The 21,122-nt window shown below is 40.9% G+C and overlaps 1 protein-coding gene across 3 annotated transcripts in view; it reads left to right on the top strand.

Moving 5' to 3' along the window:
- The window catches only part of LOC126470073 (uncharacterized), a 104,853-nt gene that overhangs the window by 59,665 nt on the left and 24,066 nt on the right, over positions 1–21,122 (top strand). For all 3 annotated transcript variants that reach the window (XM_050097590.1, XM_050097587.1, XM_050097589.1), the window contains 2 exons: positions 1,524–1,640; positions 15,357–15,496. In XM_050097590.1, coding sequence (XP_049953547.1) covers positions 1,524–1,640; positions 15,357–15,496 — 257 coding nt within the window. The remainder of the gene's footprint in view (positions 1–1,523; positions 1,641–15,356; positions 15,497–21,122) is intronic.

Below are 21,122 nucleotides of genomic sequence, written 5' to 3'. Positions count from 1 at the left end.
GTTACGGAGATGCTGAACAAGCTCCAGTGGCGGACACTTCAAGAAAGGCGTTACACAATACGGAGAGGTTTATTATCGAAATTACGAGAGAGCACATTCCGGGAAGAGATGGGCAACATATTACTACCGCCCACATATATCTCGCGTAATGATCACAACGAAAAGATCCGAGAAATTAGAGCAAATACGGAGACTTACAAGCAGTCGTTCTTCCCACGCACAATTCGTGAATGGAACAGGGAAGGGGGGATCAGATAGTGGTACAATAAGTACCCTCCGCCACACACCGTAAGGTGGCTCGCGGAGTATAGATGTAGATGTAGATGTATGCCACATGTGTATGGAGGACTGATTATTGTAATGAGTAAAAGATGATCTTGGAACAAGTTTATGAAGAACTGGACGTGCTGAAGGCATAGACTACACTCTCATGTGTTCAGTTATGCTTGATCGATTACTTTCTCCATATTACTTACACTATGTTGAAGCTCTGAGGCCACAAGATCCCTATATCAGGTAACAATTCTGCAAGTGTTTTGTAAGACAGAGCTCTGAAGATACCAGATTCACTGTTTGTTTTGTTTGTGGATGAGGCACAATTCAGAGTGGGGTAATAAGTTACCATAACAACCACATATGGACAGATTGAAATTCTTGAACAATCATGGCAGCAGGACATCAGATTCATCTTAGTGTCAATATACAAGTAGGAATTGTGGATGACAGATTTGTAGGGTCATACACTTTACCAAAAAAATTAACTGGTGTTGTCTATCTCCAGTTTCAGCATGACAGATTATCCACACTGTCAGAAGATGTCACCCTGGCAGAAAGATAACAGATGTGCTTTATGTATGATGCAGCACCTTGTATAACAGTATCAAACCTAAACATTTAATGAATATTTTGTTGAGGAGGTTCTGTAGCCTGGGTTCCCCATTCACTTAACTTTAATCTAATAGGTTTCTGGCAATGGTGATATGTAAAGCCATTGGTGTATTCCACACCCATCGACAACATGCACACGTGTGTCCCATGCATTTGACCAAAACCAGGGGTAGCCAGATGTGTTTCCACAAGTTCATGTTGCTTTGAAAATGGCTGAAGGACACGTAAGAGTTAGTGCTAACCACATTGAACACCTCCTCTTGTGTCAGTAGACAGATAGCTATCATAAGATAGGATGGCCCATATCTCAATGAGAATTGGTTTCCAGACATAAGTTTATAGAACCTGTTTTCCTAGTTTTGACTAGTACTATTTCCTGTAGAGAGATGGAACATAAAAAAAAGTGAGTTCTTACGTTTCTCTTGTTTTGTCATGTAAAGTAACCAGCTTGCCTTTCTCATAATAAACATTTTTTTTAACTGACATTTAGCATTTAGAGCTAAGTTACTCATGTCAAAGGAATATTATGAATAATTTCCCAAGATTTTAGATAATCATTTTTAGTAGTTAAAAAAATAATCATTTGTGTTTGTTTCATCTTGTGTGTGTTTTAAATCTCAGTTTCTGTTTTTAAGGGCAATACGATTCAACGAAGTGAATTAAATCCATTTCACTGTAGCATTGTAAAGCACATGGATCCATACATAAGTGTGTCCCGTCTCATGATTGAAAACTCTACACCAGTGTGGAAGGTATTTCTCAAAATTATGTAATAGTTTTTGGCATTAATGATTTAAAAAAATACAATCCTTGTGTTCTTTAAAACTTTGTTTAGCAGCTGTCACTACGTAGCATACTGGTGGTCTACTTGTGATAGTAACTAGTGACTGTCCATGAAGTGTGTGCTCAGTATCATGTATAATCTAAGAATTGCCTTGCCACTTGAATCTTTTAGTGTTTTGGTGGTAAGAAATTGTTGCTTACTTGTGATTACTTGGTTGGAAAATAGTTTCCTGGTTATGTGCTTAAAATTACCTTTCCTTTTATGAAGCTGTAAATAAGATTTTTAGTGACTTTTGTCTGTTAGAAACTATGCTAGTTACTAAATGACTTACCAAGTGCTCAGGAGTAAGAAATCTGTGCCAGTGAAAGTGGAAGTCATTTGGCAAAGCTCCTCTGCCTTATATTGTCAGACATGACTTCAGCACTTAATGTTTAAAATGAAACGACAGTAAGCTGAAAGTCATAAAGAAGAGATTAATACATTTGACAATATTAACTGCAAGATGTTGATTTTTATCATGGGCTATACAACAATATTATAACGTTTTAAAACTTCAGTGGCACTAAATTGTCCAGTTACTGATTGTGCCACTTGATGTTCCAGAGTGACCAGTTTCATTTGAGACTTAACAGCATTATAATTTGCGAATATTTCTGGATTAACCATGTTTACATACACGAGATACCCAAAACATTATGATAACCTGCTTAATAGTATTTTGGTGCACATTTGGAACCCAATACAGCAACGATTCTGCATGGTGTGGATTCAGCAACTCCTCAGTAGGTTTCCGGAGGTACGTGGTACAAGACGTCACGCATGGATCATGCAATTTCCATAAATTGTGGGTGGGAGTTTGTGAGTGTGAAGCAGGTGTCCAGTAGTATTCCATATTTGTTCCATCAGGTTTATATCGGGCAGATTTGATGGTCAAGACAGCAACACAAGTTTACTATCAAGTTCTTCAAACCCTATTGGCATGATTCTGACCTTGTAACAGGGATACAGGTACTCCACAATAATGTTCACATAGTCCACAACTGTCACAGTGCCTTTGATTACTACCACAGAGCCCAGGGAAGCCCTGGTGAATACTCACCATAGAATAATATTGCCTCCACTGGCCTGCGTCCATGGTATGGTGCATGTTTCAAGCGGCTGTTCACCTGGATGACAATGTAGCCAGAAACAACCATCAACCTGGTGTTGACATGATTTGTAATTCATCCAACCGATTCCATTGATCCATGGTCCAGCTCCAATGACCCCATGCCCAATGCAGTCATAACTGACAGTGTCATAGTTAGTGTCAGCATGCAAATGCATGCCGTTACTCAGCTGCAGAGCCCCATATTCAACAATATGCACTGGACTGTGTGCTCCAAAACTCTGCCGGCCGAGGTGGTCTAGCGGTTCTAGGCACTCAGTCCAGAACCGTGCGACTGCTACGGTTGCAGGTTCAAATCCTGCCTCGGGCATGGATGTGTGTGATGTCCTTAGGTTAGTCAGGTTTAAGTAGTTCTAAGTTCTAGGGGACTGATGACCACAGATGTTAAGTCCCATAGTGCTCAGAGCCATTTGAACCAAAACTCCTGTGCTTGTACTGGCTTTGCACTCAGTCATCAGATCTGCCACAGATTGCTGCCTATCCTATTTTCCAGAGTGGAGAAACCCCTGATCTATTCATTCTGGGATGAAGCTTGGACATCCAACACCTTTTTGCCTACTGGTGTTGTCACTATCCTCCAACTACTTTCCATTGGTGCTCATGACAGTAGCTTACAAATAGCCAACCAGCTTCACTGCTTTTGAAATGCTTATTCCCAAGTGCCAGGCCCTAACACACTGCCCTACATCAAAGTCGCTTATGTCAGTGGATTTCCCCATTTGCGGCCTGTAATATTGCTTCACATTTGTCTCTGTTTCTCTGCATGGCAGAGGGTACCTTGTACCACTACTAGCCATTTCCTTTCCTATTCCACACACAAATGGAGTGAGAGAAAAATGAAAGTTTATTTGCCTCAATATAAGTGCTGTTTCTCATGTCACTATGATCCTTAAGAGAAATGTACATTGGCTGCAGTAGAAGTGTTCTGCAGTCAGCCTCAAATGCTAGTTCTCTAAATTTTCTCAATACTGCCTCATTAAAAGCACATTGTCTTCCCTCCATGGAGACCCATTTGAGTTCACAAAATGTATCCGTAATATTTGATTGTTGGTTAAATCTAGCAGCACACCTTTGAATTGCTTTGATGTCGTCCTTTAATCTGGCCTGGTGGGGATTCCACACACTCAAACAGTACTCAAGAATGGGCTACACCAATGTTCTATATACTGTCTCCTTTATAGATGAGCTGTGCTTTTCGAAAATTCTCCCAATAAACTGAAGTCAACCATTTACCTCCCTACTACGGTTGTTATGTGCCCATTCCATTTCATACCGTTCTCCAGCATTATACCTAGATATTTAATTGATGTGATTGTGTAAAGCAACCCATCATTAATGCTGTACTCGAACATTATGGGATCGGTTTTCCTACTCATCTTCATTAAGTTACATTTTTTCTGTATTTAGAGTGAACTGCCAATCATCATACCAACCAGAATTTTTGTGTAAGTATCTTGTATCCTCCTACAGTCAGTCAATGATGATACTGTCCCCTATACCACAGCACCATCAGCAGATAACTGCAGATTAGTGTTCACCCTGTCCAACAGATCATTCAAGTGTGTAGAGAAAAAGAGCAGTCCTGTCACACTTCACTGAGCTTGTTGTATACTTTCTTAGTATTAGATGGTCATCGTTTTTCCTCCCAGTGTATCATACACTTTGGGATCCTTTTTTATTTTTCTTTTATTTACCTATTTATTTATTTTTGCATTCCTTTGACATTTTCATGCTATTGTAATCATATATGTTGAATAAAATCAGTAACTGAATTTTAAACATTCACGCTGCCTCTGATTACTTAATTTCTGAGTTTTTCTTTTCTTCATATCATTGCCAAATGTATCCAGAAATTCATCTCTGCAGCTAGTAATTTGAATTTAATTGCCATTTTGCTGGGGAAACTTCTGAATTGTATGTAATAATGCTCCTAAATATTGTTTTCCACACTCTTGTTTCAGTATAAGTTCTTATGTGCAAATGACAGAGATTCCCGTTTCATAGATAAATAGTCATCTTTGTCACATTTAACTTGATCCGATTACTTTGTCTTGTTTTCCATCATTTGTAATTTTCACCAGTATGCATTTATTTTCATCAGTAAGTCGTGGTGTTTCCATCACTTCTTTCGAAACCAAATGTTAATTTATTCCACCAGTTATCATATATTTCATTTTATGCTGTAGAATTTTATCGGTGTATATCATATAGTGTGGGTGCAATGCAACATGTAAAATTACTGCTGTAATCATTTTATAACTTGAAACCTAGGTAATTAGTATTTGTCAGTTTCAGTCTTTTTATATAGAATTTTTGTATAATGTTTGAATTCTCTTTATGATTTTCTATTTATGTCCTTTAATTGTAAAGATTTCCACAGATTGGCTGAAAGTACACTATAATGGTCTTTTCCCTGTATCTGCAAACACCAAATGAAGAGATTGTTCTCATATTGTTTTCTCCTCAATTATTTGTGTTAGACCCTCCATTTCTTTGTATTCTTGTTCTAGAAAATGTTAAATAATGTTTCCACAAAGTTACTTACAATGTTGGTAACTATTATATCCCTATAATTTTTACAGTCATATTTTCATCTTTTTGTACAGGTTATTGAAATTTGTGCTATTTTCCATTTACGTAGTGCAATCTCCATTTTAAATATTTCTCAGAAATATTTGTTAGTAGTTGATATAATTTATCATTACAAAATTTTAATAATTCTGTGGGAATGTTTGAAGCCCATCTATTTTTTAAAGATTTTACTGCCTGTTTTGTTATCCTATGTACAAATTGTTGAGCTTACGCATTTGATAACTTATTGGTCCAGTAAATTATCAGAAAGTTTCTCAAATTTTGTGTTGTAAGTATTAAATTGTTTTTCAAGAGTTATGGGTAATATACTTACATACTTAGTGCGGTTTATCTCTTGGAATCCATTTTTTTAATTACTTATTGTTTCCTGTACTTTCCCTCCATGTAAAGATTATATTTTTTGACAGTGCTGTTCCGAAGTTCAGTTCTTTCTTCCCCAGCTTTTTCTCGATTTTTGCCTGTTGTGTGCTGATCTCTATTTTGCGTTGAATGTTTCTATACAAAACTCCCGGTATAAAAACAGACAGATTAATGCCGTGAGATGCTTTCTTGTGATGAGAGAAATTTGGAATAGTGTTCTATGTGATTGGTATGTTGTCCATACTGGAACCATACTCAAGAAAGGGAGGCAGCATACAGTGTCCATCCACGGCTCAGGTGGTATTAACAGGAAAAAACATAATGGCAGCCACAGTAGACCTGCACAAGGACATCAGGACAAAAGTTATCCAACTGTGCAGTAAGCTTTCAGTAACTGTAATGAACACAGTGATGCCAAGGAAATATGTGCGAATAAACATTTATTTTCAATATAGGCACAAGATTCATTCCTACCTGGAGTGGCTGAAAGTTGCTGTTGGTGCAGGAAGAAACATAAGGAATATTTTTATGTTAGATGCTAATGCCAAATCGGTACTCTGACAGAGCCATGCAACGAGTGATATATGCATTTAACTGATTGTCATTATTGCCAAATTGAAACTCCAAGTGCTAAACAAGCCAGGTTAGACGCTGACATACCACAACAGAACAGAAACAGAAATAAACATTGATGTAACTGTTGTGGTGGTGGTGATGTGGCTTTGTGGACTATCACTAATATTGTGTCAACAAATGACCACGACCTGTTACTATTTCTCCTGAAAGTTGACAGTTCAGAAGTGAGTTAGACCTTCCCACAGAAACCAATTCATGACATCAGGAAAATGAGTTAGGTGTATTCAGGGTGAATTTCAACAATCAAATGCTAGAAGGTACAAGTTACAATGTATACAAAAAAGCATTTGGTGTACAGAAAGCTATTCAGGACACCCAGGAAAAGTCTATTCCCATTAGAGTTTGCAGTTTGAAAGATTCACTGAAAAAGGATGTTCACTACATTAAGACAGAAGATTTGTGCAACAGAAAGGTCATATCAGAGAGCACTTGGAGTCTTAGAGTAAAAAATATACCTTCAGACCTACTAGGATTTGAAAAATGTAGTCTAGATTCAATCAGGTACATGAATCGGCTACTACATGGAAATGAATGGGGAATACCATGTAAGGGTGTGATGAAACGCTCACTTCACCTTCTGCACTGTCAAGTATACTAAGATAAGATGACACAACAGGATGGGATGACTTGACCAACCACCTGCTGGGTTCTTTACTGCCGGAAGATGAACAGGAGGAAGGTAACTCTTTAAAGGGACAATTAAGAAGAGAGGTAAATGTGCTCTACAGTAACAATGGAGTAGTTTTTCCCATTTCATCAATAGGAAGTTTGTGTGGCAACAGTGTAACAAAAGCAAGGAAAAGCTCCCAGTCCTGATGATTTATAGTTTGAAGTGCGTTATGAAGTTAAAGACCAAATGGTGCCCTACCTTTAAATAATGTGTTTGATTCAGGGCAAGATACGAACTTGGAGCAGTTTTCATTAAGGAAGGTGACAATAGAGATCCCAACAGGTGCTAAATCATATGTAACTATTCGTCTGCTGAGTGCTATGAGCAAAATAGAGAAATGACTATTACAAGATATGCTAAGGACACACAGAGAGCTGATAGGTCTTAATCAAACAAAATATGGTTTCAGGAAGGGAAAGTCAACTGATGACACTGATTGCAGTTGTTGACAGTAGTTGTGACAAATATGCTGTAGCCATCACGTTAGACATTATTGGAGTGTTCAGTACTTTGGTGGCTGTCATTGTTTTCAAGGTTTAGACAGCTGAAATTACCCACATGTTTGATGTAACTCTTTCAGAGACTACTGTCGTGATAGAGTAGTGGCATGGGCATCTCTTGATGGGACAATCAAATGAGAAATAGCAAATGTATGCTGTCAGGTGCCTATATGGAACACTGTCATTTGGGATTTAATGATTGAATCTGTGTTGGGAATAGTAGAGGAGTTAGCAATAGTTGCTGCCACTGCTGCATGCGTGAATGATATCCTCATAGTGGTTAATGGGAGGCCTAGAGCTCAGACAGAGCAAAAGTGTGACACAACTCTATCCATGATTCAGCAATATGAACAAAACAAATTGAAGACTGCTGAGAACAAGACTGCTACTGCAGGGAAAGCTGTCAACAACTAGAAATCCTTATATTAGAATTGCTGGTGTTCTGATAAGTAGGAAAGTGGTAAACTAATGTTAGAGAATGTATGTGGTTCGTGGTGAGACATACAATGCCCACAGTTATGAGGTCAGAAAAAGTGTCTAAGGTCATGCACAAAATAGCTGCTACTGTAAAAAATTTAAAAAAGGAGTTATCACTGCAACTCATTAAACTTTATCATGAGGCCATTACTTCCCTCTGTAGTCAGTTTCAGTGCTAGCGTGTGGGCATTCAAAGTTCAACAAGTGAGATGTGTTAAAATTCTCTAAAGATGGCAGCACAATGTCCTTACAAGGATATATGATGCTTACTTGTCAGTGTGATACTTGAAATGTATCTCATTGACCTACAGGAAGGGGGAGAGGGGGGGAGAGAGAGAGAGAGAGAGAGAGAGAGAGAGAGAGAGAGAGAGAGAGAGAGAACTGGTAAATTAAGAATTGTGAAGAAAGAGGTAAAAAAATGGATGACAGATGAATAGCAATCCATCTGGGACAGTACCAGTATAGGAAGAAGAGTGTATATTACCAGATGTAAGAGAATGTATGAACAGGAAAAAATGAGTCACCTAATTCCTTTGAAGGGGATGATCCACATGCTGACAGTACACAGACCTCATCCTAATTATCTTTACAGGTTCAATATAAGAACCAATGGCAGATGCATTTGTGGAGAAGCTGGGACATCTTATAACATGTAGTGATAGTGCCTCAATCAGTGGATCACAGCTGTGATAGTTTGAGGTTGCAGTCTGTATCACACTATACATGACAGGGAAGCACATGCTCCTCTGAGCAGACTATCAGGCATATATTATAGGAAAAAACAAGAAAAGTATCTTAAATCCTCAGAAAGGAAGAGAATGTAAAACTGCATTCCACAGGGCCTCCACTCATAACATTGTAAATTGACTGTTAACATAACATGGAGGTGAGCAGTGTGTGGTATATTATTTACTATCGAGGGTGTAATTTATATTACTATCTGACAAAAGTGACAAATCAAGGATTTTGTATTATTTTACGCCATTGATTTTATATTGCTTTGTAAGGTGTTGTAAATGTTTTATGATACTTGATGATAGTCTGTTGATTGAAATTGGCTATATAATAAAGAAATTTTTATCAGGAGCTCTTGACAGCAAATTATGACATTCTTTAAATATTTATGAGTTATGGGGCACCCCCTTCTTAAAATATATTACTTTCTTTAGCCTTTAGTAATCCAATACCTGACCTGAAAGGTAGAAATTACATTCACAGAATTCTCCAATATTTGATACAACAAACCGTAGATGAGCTATGGAAAGACTCTTGGATGTTTAAATTTCAAATATTTCATAACTTAAGACTAATAAAAATTGGCTACTAATGTGGACTACAGCTAATGAAAATGGTTGTTTCTTAATTTGAGATATATATATAGGTGAGATTAGTCCTAGTACTGAGAATGCGTTTGTGAAGTGGTAGTCAAAACTCTGACTTTAAACTTGTAGTACCAAGAAGTGTTCAACAGGTTTTTTTCCCTTCTGTACCAATCAAACATTACGTGAAAGAACAAGGTTGTCATCCTTCCACCCATCCCTCCATCCATCCATTCATTCATTCATCCATTAATTGATTCACACATGTGCCTTCATAGATGTGGACAGGTAGGAGGAACCACTGCAGGCTACTCCTGTAAAGTATGCAAACAACAAATTATGACTAGTGCTAATCTGCTCACATTAGTCATTAATGGAATTACTTGTAGATTACTTTCCATATATACTGGCTGTTATGAGAAAGTGTGAGCAAACTTTCAAGGACATGTCCCTCACACATAATTGAAGAAAAATGTTATAGTCTTTGGTCCAAAAATGCTATGTTTGTGTGTTTCAACCAATTTGCCACAACTCTCCGTATAACATCATGGGAAACACACAGAAACAGAACTTACCAGCATCTCACAAGTAACACTTTCTTATTTGAAAAATGTTTGAAATACCCTCCATTAAAGGCAGTTTGTTTATTGCCGTATGTGTTTTGCTTCTTTTATTTGGGAAGCATCTTCAGTGGCGATTTACAGCGCTGTTTACTCATTCGTGTGATCCTGCAAATGTATTTGTTAGTTTCTATGCTCCAGCTGGCCAATTTCAGGTGTTCTGTCAGCCACATTTGTGACATTGCATATATCACTTACTCTTTCCATTGTGTGATCAACATCTTATCTAAGAAGGCATTATAACTTTGTCTGTTTGGTCAGGATGGAAGAACATGAAGTCTTAATCAGTTATCAACAGTACTGTCACCAACATTGGCCAAAGATATTTATTGATGATGTGCTTCAGCAGTTACAAGAGGATTAACATCTGCCAGCATGTGCCGATTGTGAAATTTCACAATCTTATCATGTTGAAGCAATACTTCATCTGCAAGTAGCACTGTTGAACTAAAATAAGGGTTTGACACATACTTTAGTACTTGATTAAGAGAAGTGCACCTGTGCTGGAAAATCAGCTGCTGACACTGTCTGTACATGCTGTTAATGTTATGGATACAGCTAGAATGTTATATAACACTTCCCAAGCTGTTGTGGCTACATAACTTACACTGACACAAAAGTCATCATCAAGTGTATGTCCTGTTGTGTCATCTTTCATCTAGACCTCCCACAGTCACAAGTAACAGGATGAAACGTTCCATGCTCCCTAAGATGATTAGTTGCTTCATATTTCCTACTGTCGGGAATCATCTGATTCTGGAAATCTCTGCCATTATTATAATATGATAATCCACATATCGGACGGGCATCTTTTCTTTGTTTGTTTGCACTCCCATTTCACTGTACTGGAAAACAAATCTGTGATGAACACTACTACTCACATTAAAATCTGTCTTATATAAACGTTAGTGTTAACCAGAATATATTTCTTAGAGTCCAAATATTTTGATAAATTATAGGACACACTATTAGTTTGCTATTAACTATCTGGGGATTTACAATTCCCTGCATGATGTCTTGTTCATCGAATTGTGAGAAAAGGTAGAACTGATTTTTGCACATGGGAAGCTTTTGGAAAGAACAATAGTTCAGGATATATTATCACAAGGTGATGTAGTAGCACTGCTTTGGAACAGAGAAAATATACTGTTTTCCTTCAAAAATTTTATGGCGGTAATGAAACATCATCGTTTATAAAAAGGACCGAAGTTTGCCTTCAACTAAGCATCTCATGTCTATCAAAAGTAACTGTGGTGTGCGTACTGTAAGACCTTCGGTACACACACCATCAGATTATTTGACTTGTCGCTTTAACGAAGTAGGCGAGTGTCAGCAATATGTCTCGTGGTCTTATCGTGGCTACTTGCACACTTAGAGTAGCAGATTGACGGTGACCAACTTTAAACAGAACTTGGTTAATGTTCACACGCCTTTATTAAAATAATAACAAGCCTAAAAACTACTTAACTTGGTTCTGGATGCTATTTACAATTGACAATCTGAAGTTCCTTTGGTCTTGGTACGTTAATCTTATTCTCACATATCTCTGATACTTGACAAAGTGTCTATTCATTTATCTTCATGGCTATGTACAGGAATATGGTAATCTTATTAGGCGCAGGCTGAAACTTGACTATATACTGGTACAGACTAATGCAGACTGGTACAGACAAATGCAAACTCGTACAGACTAATGCAGACTGACTAATCGGTGGTCTGTACACTCGTTATAATACCTCGCACGTTCAGGTATCACTGCGCGAGTGTGATCCACGAGTAGAAAAGGTTCTACGTTAGCAGCAATCTCATTGGCTGCGTTACATATTAATACGCGGATCGGCGGGAGCAGAATTTGATCCGTCTCTAAGACAGCACCATCTCGTAGTGCGGAGACGGACGAGCACTGCGCCTGCGCTGTTGTGCTTAGCGGGGCGCGCTCTAGTGGGAATGTTGTGTACGCACTGATTACGCGGAGCTATGTACACAACAGTAACATATAATAGTAACCCTATGGGCTGCATGGACAAAATGATATGTTCAAGTCCAATTTGAAATTGTGACCATAAGAGCACAAAATACTAAATTTGTGCCTTTTTATGTGCATATGTGTAAACAGTAGCAGGATAATTTTCTGTTGGATGAATCCTGAGGATAGTATGGATTTGAAGAATGACTTTTTGGCACATAGATATATTGCCTTAAACCTTCAGCAACGAAAGCTATGTCAGTATTAAAAACATAGGTTCCAGAAGAGAAACAGCTAAATCAGTCAGCATGTACTCCTACGGAGGATTTACGTAAAAAGTGTGTACTAGATGTCATTGCAAGAAAAAGAAAAAAAGAACTGTACCAAGTGGATGTCCCAAAAATGTAGACTGGTGTACAAAATTAATGGATGAATGTAACTTTTGCATAATGTGTCACTACCACGTAACATTGCTCAATAAAATTTGGACCCTACATAGAAAGAACGATTGCTGTGAACAGCAGTGCTTGCTGCATGTTACAATATTAGCAAAGAGTTCTTGTGGTAGGGCGCTACATTCCTCTGCCAGTGTGGGTGACAAGTGCTGGACAGTCTTTAGTGCATGTGAACATGCTGCAGTGCATCTCCCCAATGCATCCCACTCATGCTTGATAGAATTTAAGTCAGAACAACAGACAGGCCAGTTTATTTGCTGAATATCTTCTCATTCCGAAAGCTCTTTCACCTGTGCTGTTCGCTGCAGTCACACAATGTCATCCATAAAAATGGTCGGGGCCAAATGCCCCCCTGAAAAGAAGTATGTGGGGAAAGAGTACAGTGTCACAATAATGTTGACTGGTGAGTGTATGATGTTCAAAGATTTGGAGGTTATTACTCCCATGCAACATTATGCATTTCCACATCATAACACCTGGACCATCAAAATGATCATGTTTGACAATGTTTGTGAGTGCTTTATATGTTCCTACCTCTAAGCATATGAGGGTATATCCAGAATCACTACTCAGACTGAATCTGCTCTCATCCTAGAAGAGCGCATGACCCCTCTCATCATTTGTCCACTCCCTATGCTCTTGGCACCATTGCAAACAGTGCCACTGACATGCAGGTGCCCCTGACGTGCATGTGTCAATGGAACACAACGTACTGGTCTTCTGCCAAGGTGATGACCCCCACGCAGTCTCTGTGCAACTGTGGAACCATGAGGTTGCATGTCTTGCAGTCCTATTAAATACAGGATGAACATAAAGTCCAGGAACACTTTCAGTTATTTGTTGCACAAGAACTAATCATTGTACATATGTCATACATATTGCATTTTGAAGAGAAACTCCAAATGGTTTCTTTACTAACATTCAATATGCAAACCATGAATGACCCAGCGGATGTCAATACGGTAATCAAATTCATGCCATACCCGTCCCAGCATGGCATCGTCGACTGTGGCAGTCGATTCACGTATTTTCTCCCAGAGCTCTGCTACATCACGTGGTAGAGTGTGTATGTACACACCAGATCTTTAATGTGTCCCCACAGAAAAAAGTCACACGGAGTGAAATCTGGTGATTGGGGAGGCCATTTCATGAAACAGCTGTCCCCTTCTGTAGCACGGCCAATCCATTGATGCGGCAGCTCCGTGTTCAGGTGCCCACAAACTTCACGATGAAAATGGGGTGGAGCCCCATCCTGCTGAAAGATGAATGGAGAGTCTGATTAAATTTGAGGTGTCAGCCACTGCTGCAACATGTCAAAGTAGGAATATCCAGTGACAGTGCTCTCAGTGAAGAAGAATGGCCCGTACGGTTTTCGATGTGACAAGGCACAAAAAACATTTACCTCTGGGGAATCACGCTCAAATTCAATGCGATCGTGTGGATGCTTTGTACCCCAGATTCAACAATTGTGCCTGTTCACTTTCTCACTAGTGTGAAAAGTGGCTTTGTCGCTAAAAATTAAGCGATCAGCAATACCAGCCTCATTCAGTTGTTGCTACTGCGAATAAAACTCAAATTGTTTGTCTTTGTTGTCATCACTGAGCTTCTGCACTAGCTCCAATTTGAATGGTTTTATAGACAGCTTCTGTCGCAGGACTTTCCACACTGTCATTGTAGCCATTTCGAGTTCACGGGATGCACGATGCACTGATTTCTTTGAACTCCTTATGAATGTCTCTCGTATGCGCCCTACATTCACTTCACTCACACTGGGCTGTCCACTTCTCTTTGCCAGGCTCAAGCAATCCGTCGTAACGAATTTGTTGTGACAGTGGTAAATGGCCTCCCTTGTTGGTGGCTTCTTACCGTACTTGGTTCTAAACATCTGTTGAACAGCTGTAGCACACTTTTTGTCGAACTGGAACACATACAAAACTCACTCCACACCTGAACTCGCCATGTTTGCAACTAGCACTGACTATTGACAAATTACCAAACTATGCTGTGGCAGTATACATGGAAAAAAAAACTTTCAGGGTTTCTCTTCAAAATGACGTATGTATGATATCTGCACAATGTTTGGATCTTGTGCAGTAAATAATTGAGTCTTCCCGGACTTTATGTACACCCTGTATGGTTGCAAAAGCAGCCGCTTTGTCACATGGGTCCCTTCTTGCCTGTTGCTGTAGTTGACTGTGGTCAACCACTGCTGCTCCTGTGGTTCATAGCACTTGCCAAGCATGTGAAACCATACAGTAAGCAATACCAAACCGCTGTGTTACACTCATGACACTTCGCTCTCAGTTTCCCGATGGTTCTTACCCTTGTGAAGTCATCCAAATGTCTCCAGGCCATGTTGTAGTGAAGAACACTACCACAGTGCACTGTAACTCTTGCTGATTGATACATACTATCTTTCCCCATTTCTTTGACTGCCTCACGTTGCGGGGTCAGCCTCATTTTGTGCTATAGCTCACACTGACCTCACACCATTTGATGTCCAGCTTTCTGTACATGACTAGGAGATCTCTGGCGATATGCTCCCACACTTTCATTCGTTTGCACCGAGTTGTTGTTAGATTGCTTCATCTATCTCATTCTTAAGTTTTCCGGAGCAGTGTATTTGGTTTTCTTATTCAACTAAACAATGGACAAGCCTTAATTTATTACATATTCTCTGAGAGATTGTGTGCAGCATGATGAGATGATGATGATGATGATGAGAGTGTTTTTATAAAAATTATCTACACAAAAGTTAGGCTTACTGGCATGCAAAGGGTTAAAATGATCCCTGATTTTGGATATTGCATTTTCTCACTGCGATGTAAGGTTTTTTCGCACCATGTGAATTATAGTACACACTAGTAAATTTTTAAAAGTGTCGTATGATATAAAATCTTGATATTATGAATTGTCTACAGGATGATCACATACTTCCTACTCGTGAAGGTTACCCTAAAGTTTCAAGTAAGTTTCATCAGCCTGTATATGATCGTTCGATCCTTAGCTCCAAACCGACTTACAGAAACTGGGTTGCACCTCCTCGAAGTCTCAGGAATACGTAAGTGATTTTTATTCCTAAATAATACACAGTAGGGTAAAATTGTGCCTAGCAAATACAGACAAGTGGTATTACTGTAATCAGTGGGCATTTTGGAAAACAGTATTGGAAGTTACTGTTATCTTGTGACCCACATTTTGACAAGATATCACTTGATCTTACTCTTCTGCACATAGATATATTTTTATGTTATATCAAGAAAACTTCAAGGAAAAATATTTCATATAGAATGTGTGGTGCTAGGTACTCAGGGTCAAAAAGAAAACCTGAGGATTTCATGATCCAGTAATAAAATTACGTAGGAATGAATAGCTAACAAAGTCTGAAAAGAAAATTAGTTTGCTGAGCTCACTAGTTTGAGTAAAAAGTACAATTTCAAGAGCTCATCATTCCATGGCATTTATCCTGATCAGGTGTGGCTAGTAATTAAAAACTCTGAGATGGAGCCGTCCCAGAGTATATATTAAAATAAATTTCTCAGTAACCTATTGCAGCATTTAAATTATCAGAAAACATGTTGCATATTTCCCACACAAATTAAAATAATGCCAATTAACATTTTTGGAACTGTTGATGTGTGATGTCATGCGATTTATTTTAGCACGTAATAGCCAGTCTTAAGGCTATGCCTTGAAATCCTGCTTATCTCTGTGTAGCAGAGGGCGTAATTTCCTTGGGGTACAGCTCTTACGGGCTTCCTGAAGGTTCTGCTGTTAGAGCCAAGTGTGTCCTACCAACCTGCACCCAATTTTCACATTCCACTGCCCAAAAAGAAATGAACAGAGTTGCTGAAACTTCGCTATCGAATCCATGTCGCTGCATTCTCTATTATGCTTTGATGCATCCTTAATCGACATTTAGTATTATTGTTTTGACAGTTCTTTTGTTTTTGTTGTGACTCGCCGATTTTTCAAAGTGCCGCCGCGCAGTTACGCGTGTCCTCTACATGCGGCGCTGTCTGCCAGCCATGCAGCAGCAGCACCACCTAAGCGGCCAGCCAGTCAGCAGCTGCTAGACTCGGACTCAGTTATGATTTGACTGTTAAAGTGACACACATCTTACTCTGTTTACTTGATCTGTGACTTTCATGTATTGCCTCGTCCTTGAAATTTATTTGTTCAACTTGAAGTTATAACAATTGGTGACGAGGTAGTGAATTTTTCTTTTTCATCGTTGACCCACATGTTTCCATGGCTACTTTAGAGCAACTATTGCAAGGTCTCATAGAACAGCAAACGCTTTTCACAAAATACGATTCGCGATTTCGTCGCGGCATCGTCGTTGTCTCTACCTCCCTTTTCCTTCTTATGACGAGACGGGGAAGACTGGTCTGGTTACGAAAAACGTCTTTGACAGCACTTCTTGGCATTTCATGTGGCGGACGACCAAACATGTAAGTCTCTGTTCCTTTCATGGTTTTCACCTCAAATGTATTGGTTGTTGTCGCAGTTGGCTCCTTTGAAAGATCCCGCGTCTTTGTCCTTTGCTGAAATGTGCTCACTTCTGTCCATTTATTTTCAAAAGCATACGCATGTGGTAGCCTCTTGTGTTGCCTTTTCTTGTTGTCAAAAACAACCGAATCAATCCTATCGTGCTTGGGCTGCTGAACTTCACGGCCTCACTAGAAAGTGTCAATTTGTTACTGAATTTCACAAAGAAGCCATGGTACGGGATGCTATTATCCGGTCGGCGCACGACAAAGAAGTTAGGCAACGTGCCCTTCAGTTGCCAAATCTGACTAGATGAAGTCCTATCCATCTCTCAGTCTTTTGAAATTTCGCGTGCCGCTGGAGCACAAATAGAGGCATGGGGTAACGTCGCGGAAATACAACCTCTGTGTGCTGTTGACGAAGTGTGTGACATGTCCCCGCCGGCCGACTTGGCCGCAGTACGCTCCCAAGCGCAGCCTCGGCCTAACAGTAAACAAACCTCTAAGAAACTGCAGCAAAACCCACGGCAACTTCCTTATGTCTGCGGTGTTTTACGAAATATTCACGAGAAGATTGTCCACAATGTGTCACAAATGCAAAGAAAAAAAAGAGGTCATGTGTCATCCATTTGCAAATCTGACCGCATACATGATGTTCATGAACATGGCGCTGATTCTGATTCTGTGTTGTCTGTCAATTGTACTTCTTCCCTTTCAGGGAAGCTATTCCTCACTGTCCAAATACTTGGTCGAGACGTTTGCATGCAGGAGGATACTGGTTCTGCTGCCACTATCATCAATTCTCAGACGTATCTTCAGTTGGATTGTCCAAGTGTGTCACCTGTCACTAGGCAATTACGGACTTACAATAAACAGAAGATTTCTCTCTTGTGACGATTTGATGCTGAGGTATCTTACAAATCTGTCATTCGCACTGTTCCCATATTTGTGGTCGACCATAGTATTGCGTGGAATCTTTTTGGTTTCGATGCCTTTCACGTTTTTGGATTCTACATAGATGACTCTGTCAATATCGTCTCTGATGCTATTCCTTATGCTGAATTGGATTCTTTGTCAACAACATTTTCGTCCCTTTTTTCTCCTGGGTTAGGCTGTGCAAATGACTTTGAAGCTCATATCACGCTCAAACCCACTGCTCGGCCTAAGTTTTTTCGGGCTTGACCCATTCCTGTGACCGTTCGTGATCAGGTCAAATGGGAGCTGGATCATCTCACTGCTTCAGGGGTCGCTTTCTGTCACTTCCAGTGAGTGGTCCTCTCCTGTCGTCGTTGCTAAGCCAAATGGCGCTATTCGTCTCTGTGGTGATTTCAAGGCCACTGTAAATGCTTAGTGCCTTATCGACACTTACCCTATGCCTCAACCTGAAGAATTTTTCACTAAACTTGCTGGAGGCCAGTATTTTTCTAAACTTGACCTGTCAGAAGCATATCATCAACTTCCTCTTGATGCTGCTTCCCGGCAGTTTCTGGTCCTTAACACGCCTTTCGGCCTCAATCAATACCAACGATTGCCATTCGGGGTTGCAAGCGCCCCTGCTCTCTTTCAGCGATTCTTGGAACAATTATTGCTCACTGTCCCTGGGTGTATAAATTACCAGTATGACATTGTTGTCACTGGCTCCACCACTGACGAACATCTTCAAAATCTCCGCACACTTTTTCATGTCTTACAGTCTTCCGGTCTTAAGTGTAATCTTCAGAAATCCAAATTTTTTCAGGCATCTATCACGTACTTGGTGTTTCAACTCTCTCGGGATGGTATTCATCCGCTTCAGCAAACTGTCACTGCGATCGATGCCTTTCCTTGCCCTACATCTGCCAAGGAACTGCAGGCCTCCTTGGGGAAAATAGCATACTATCACATGTTTCTACTGTCTGCTGCTTCGGTGGCTCAGCCGTTGCATCGCCTGTTGCATAAAAACGTGCCTTTTCATTGGTCCGCATCATGCGATGCGGCTTTCCAGAAATTGAAGACTATGCTGAAACAGGCCCCATGCCTGGCTACTTATTGACCTGGCCAACATCTTGTTCTTGCCATGGACGCCTCTCAATACGGGGTTGGTGCAGTCCTTGCACACCGTTTTTCTGACAGTTCTAAACAACCCATTGCTTATGCCTCCAAAACGCTCACGGATGCCCAACAAAAGTATTCTCAAATCGAAAAAGAAGCTTTGGCCATTATTTATGCTCTTCATAAGTTTGGTGTTTTTCTCTATGGATCCAAATTTCATCTTGTTATGGATGACAAACCACTTGTTTCCTTGTTTCATCCATCAACGTCACTTCCCGACAAGGCTGCACACCACCTCCAGCATTGGGCTCTTTACTTGTCTCATTTCAATTATGAGATTCATTTCCGGCTGACGGCTCAACATGCGAATGCTGATACTCTGTCTCGCCTTCCCATGGGTCCTGATCTGGCATTCGATAGGGATGAACTTTTGTGCTTCCACCTGGATGTTGCCGAGCAGTGGGTTGTGGACGGGTTCCCCATCACCGGGGACCGGCTGGTGGCTGCCACGGATTCTGACCCTACCCTCTCCTGGGTTTTACGCTGTATTCAGATGGGTTGGCCAGATCGTCCGTCCGCTAAGACTTCTGATCCGTTGCGGAACTACTACGCTTTGCATTACCGCCTCACGGCTAGGGATGGTGTTATCCTCCTTTCCACCGAAAATACTTCGCCGCATGTGGTACCTGCGTCTTTGCATGCTTCGGTCTTGCACCTCCTTCACCAAGGGCCCTGGGGTGTCTCTTGCACAAAATCTCTGGTGTGCCGTCATGTGTACTGGCCCGTCATCGACTCTGAAATTGCGCACATGGTCGCTGCATGCGGCCCTTGTGCGTCACAGGCCGCCACCCCGAAGTCATCTTTGTCACCTTGGTCTTGAAGGCCTTACCTCTACTCTTGTTATTGATAATGGTCCACAATTTGCCTCTTCCGATTTTGCGGATTTTTGTGCCCGTCACAGCGTCATGCATGTCACGGCCCCTCCGTTCCATCCACAGTCAAACGGTGAGGCTGAACGACTGGTCTGCACATTTAAGGCTCAGATGAGGAAACTCCTGAATTCTTTTGCTGCTGATGATGTGCTTCTCCAATTTCTGGCTTCTTACCGTTTCACCCCCTTGGGCGACCACAGCCCGGCTGAGCTCTTACATGGTCGACAGCCCCACACGCTACTTCATCTTCTGTGGCCTTCCACCTCACGGCCGCGGGTGCCTTCGCTTGGCCGGTTCACCGCTGGCGACCTTGTATGGGTACGGGTATATGGCAGGCGGCCGAAATGGAGTCCTGGCCACATCTTACGACACTGTGGCCGATGCCTGTATGAAATCCAGACGGACACGGGTGTTGCGGTGCGTCATTCAGACCAGCTTTGGTCTCGTGTGCCGGCAACGCCTGTTCCAGATGCCGTTACACCACCTTCGGCTCTACCTGACGCTCGGGATCCTGGAATCTCTCATTACTCACAACGCAGTCCTCTCACCATCATATTGATGCCTGCACAAGAACTGACGCCAACAGGAGACGTGCCCATGCATGAACCGGATGACCACCATCTGTCGGAGCTACTCTTCTCGCCTCCTTCTCCTACAGATGCGGACACATTGCCCATGTCTCCTGTTATTACAACTGGACTTGCCACAACGGACAGATTGGTTCATGGGGCCCCAGCAGATTCGACCCCCACCTCTCCTGTCATCTCGACCTGTTATCATCGGGGACACTTCTGTTCACACAGGAAGCCTCCTCCTCAAGACTTTACAGCCAGTCAAACATCTATGGACATTAGCAATCTACAGGCCACCTCCATCAAGACCTGTGCAAAAACTTCAAAGGGGGGAAAAGTGTTGTGACTTACTGATCTTTCAAATTGCCGCCACGCAGTTACGCACGTCCTCTACATGCGGTGCTGTCTGCCAGCCATGCAGCACCAGCGCTACCTAAGCGGCCAGCCAGCCAGCGGCCGCTAGACTCGGACTCAGTTATGATTTGACTGTTAAAGTGACACACGTCTTACTCTGTTTACTTGATCTGTGACTTTCATGTATCGCATCGTCCTTGAAATATATTTGTTCAACTTGAAGTTATAACAGTTTCTGCCATTGGCTATTCTATCCACCCTTGGAATAAGTTTGCAAATGTCTCGCCAGAAGAGTACAGTAACATAAG

This window comes from Schistocerca serialis, chromosome 3, assembly GCF_023864345.2.
Source record: "Schistocerca serialis cubense isolate TAMUIC-IGC-003099 chromosome 3, iqSchSeri2.2, whole genome shotgun sequence".
NCBI lineage: Eukaryota > Metazoa > Arthropoda > Insecta > Orthoptera > Acrididae > Schistocerca > Schistocerca serialis.
This window is presented reverse-complemented; position numbering and strand designations above follow the sequence as displayed.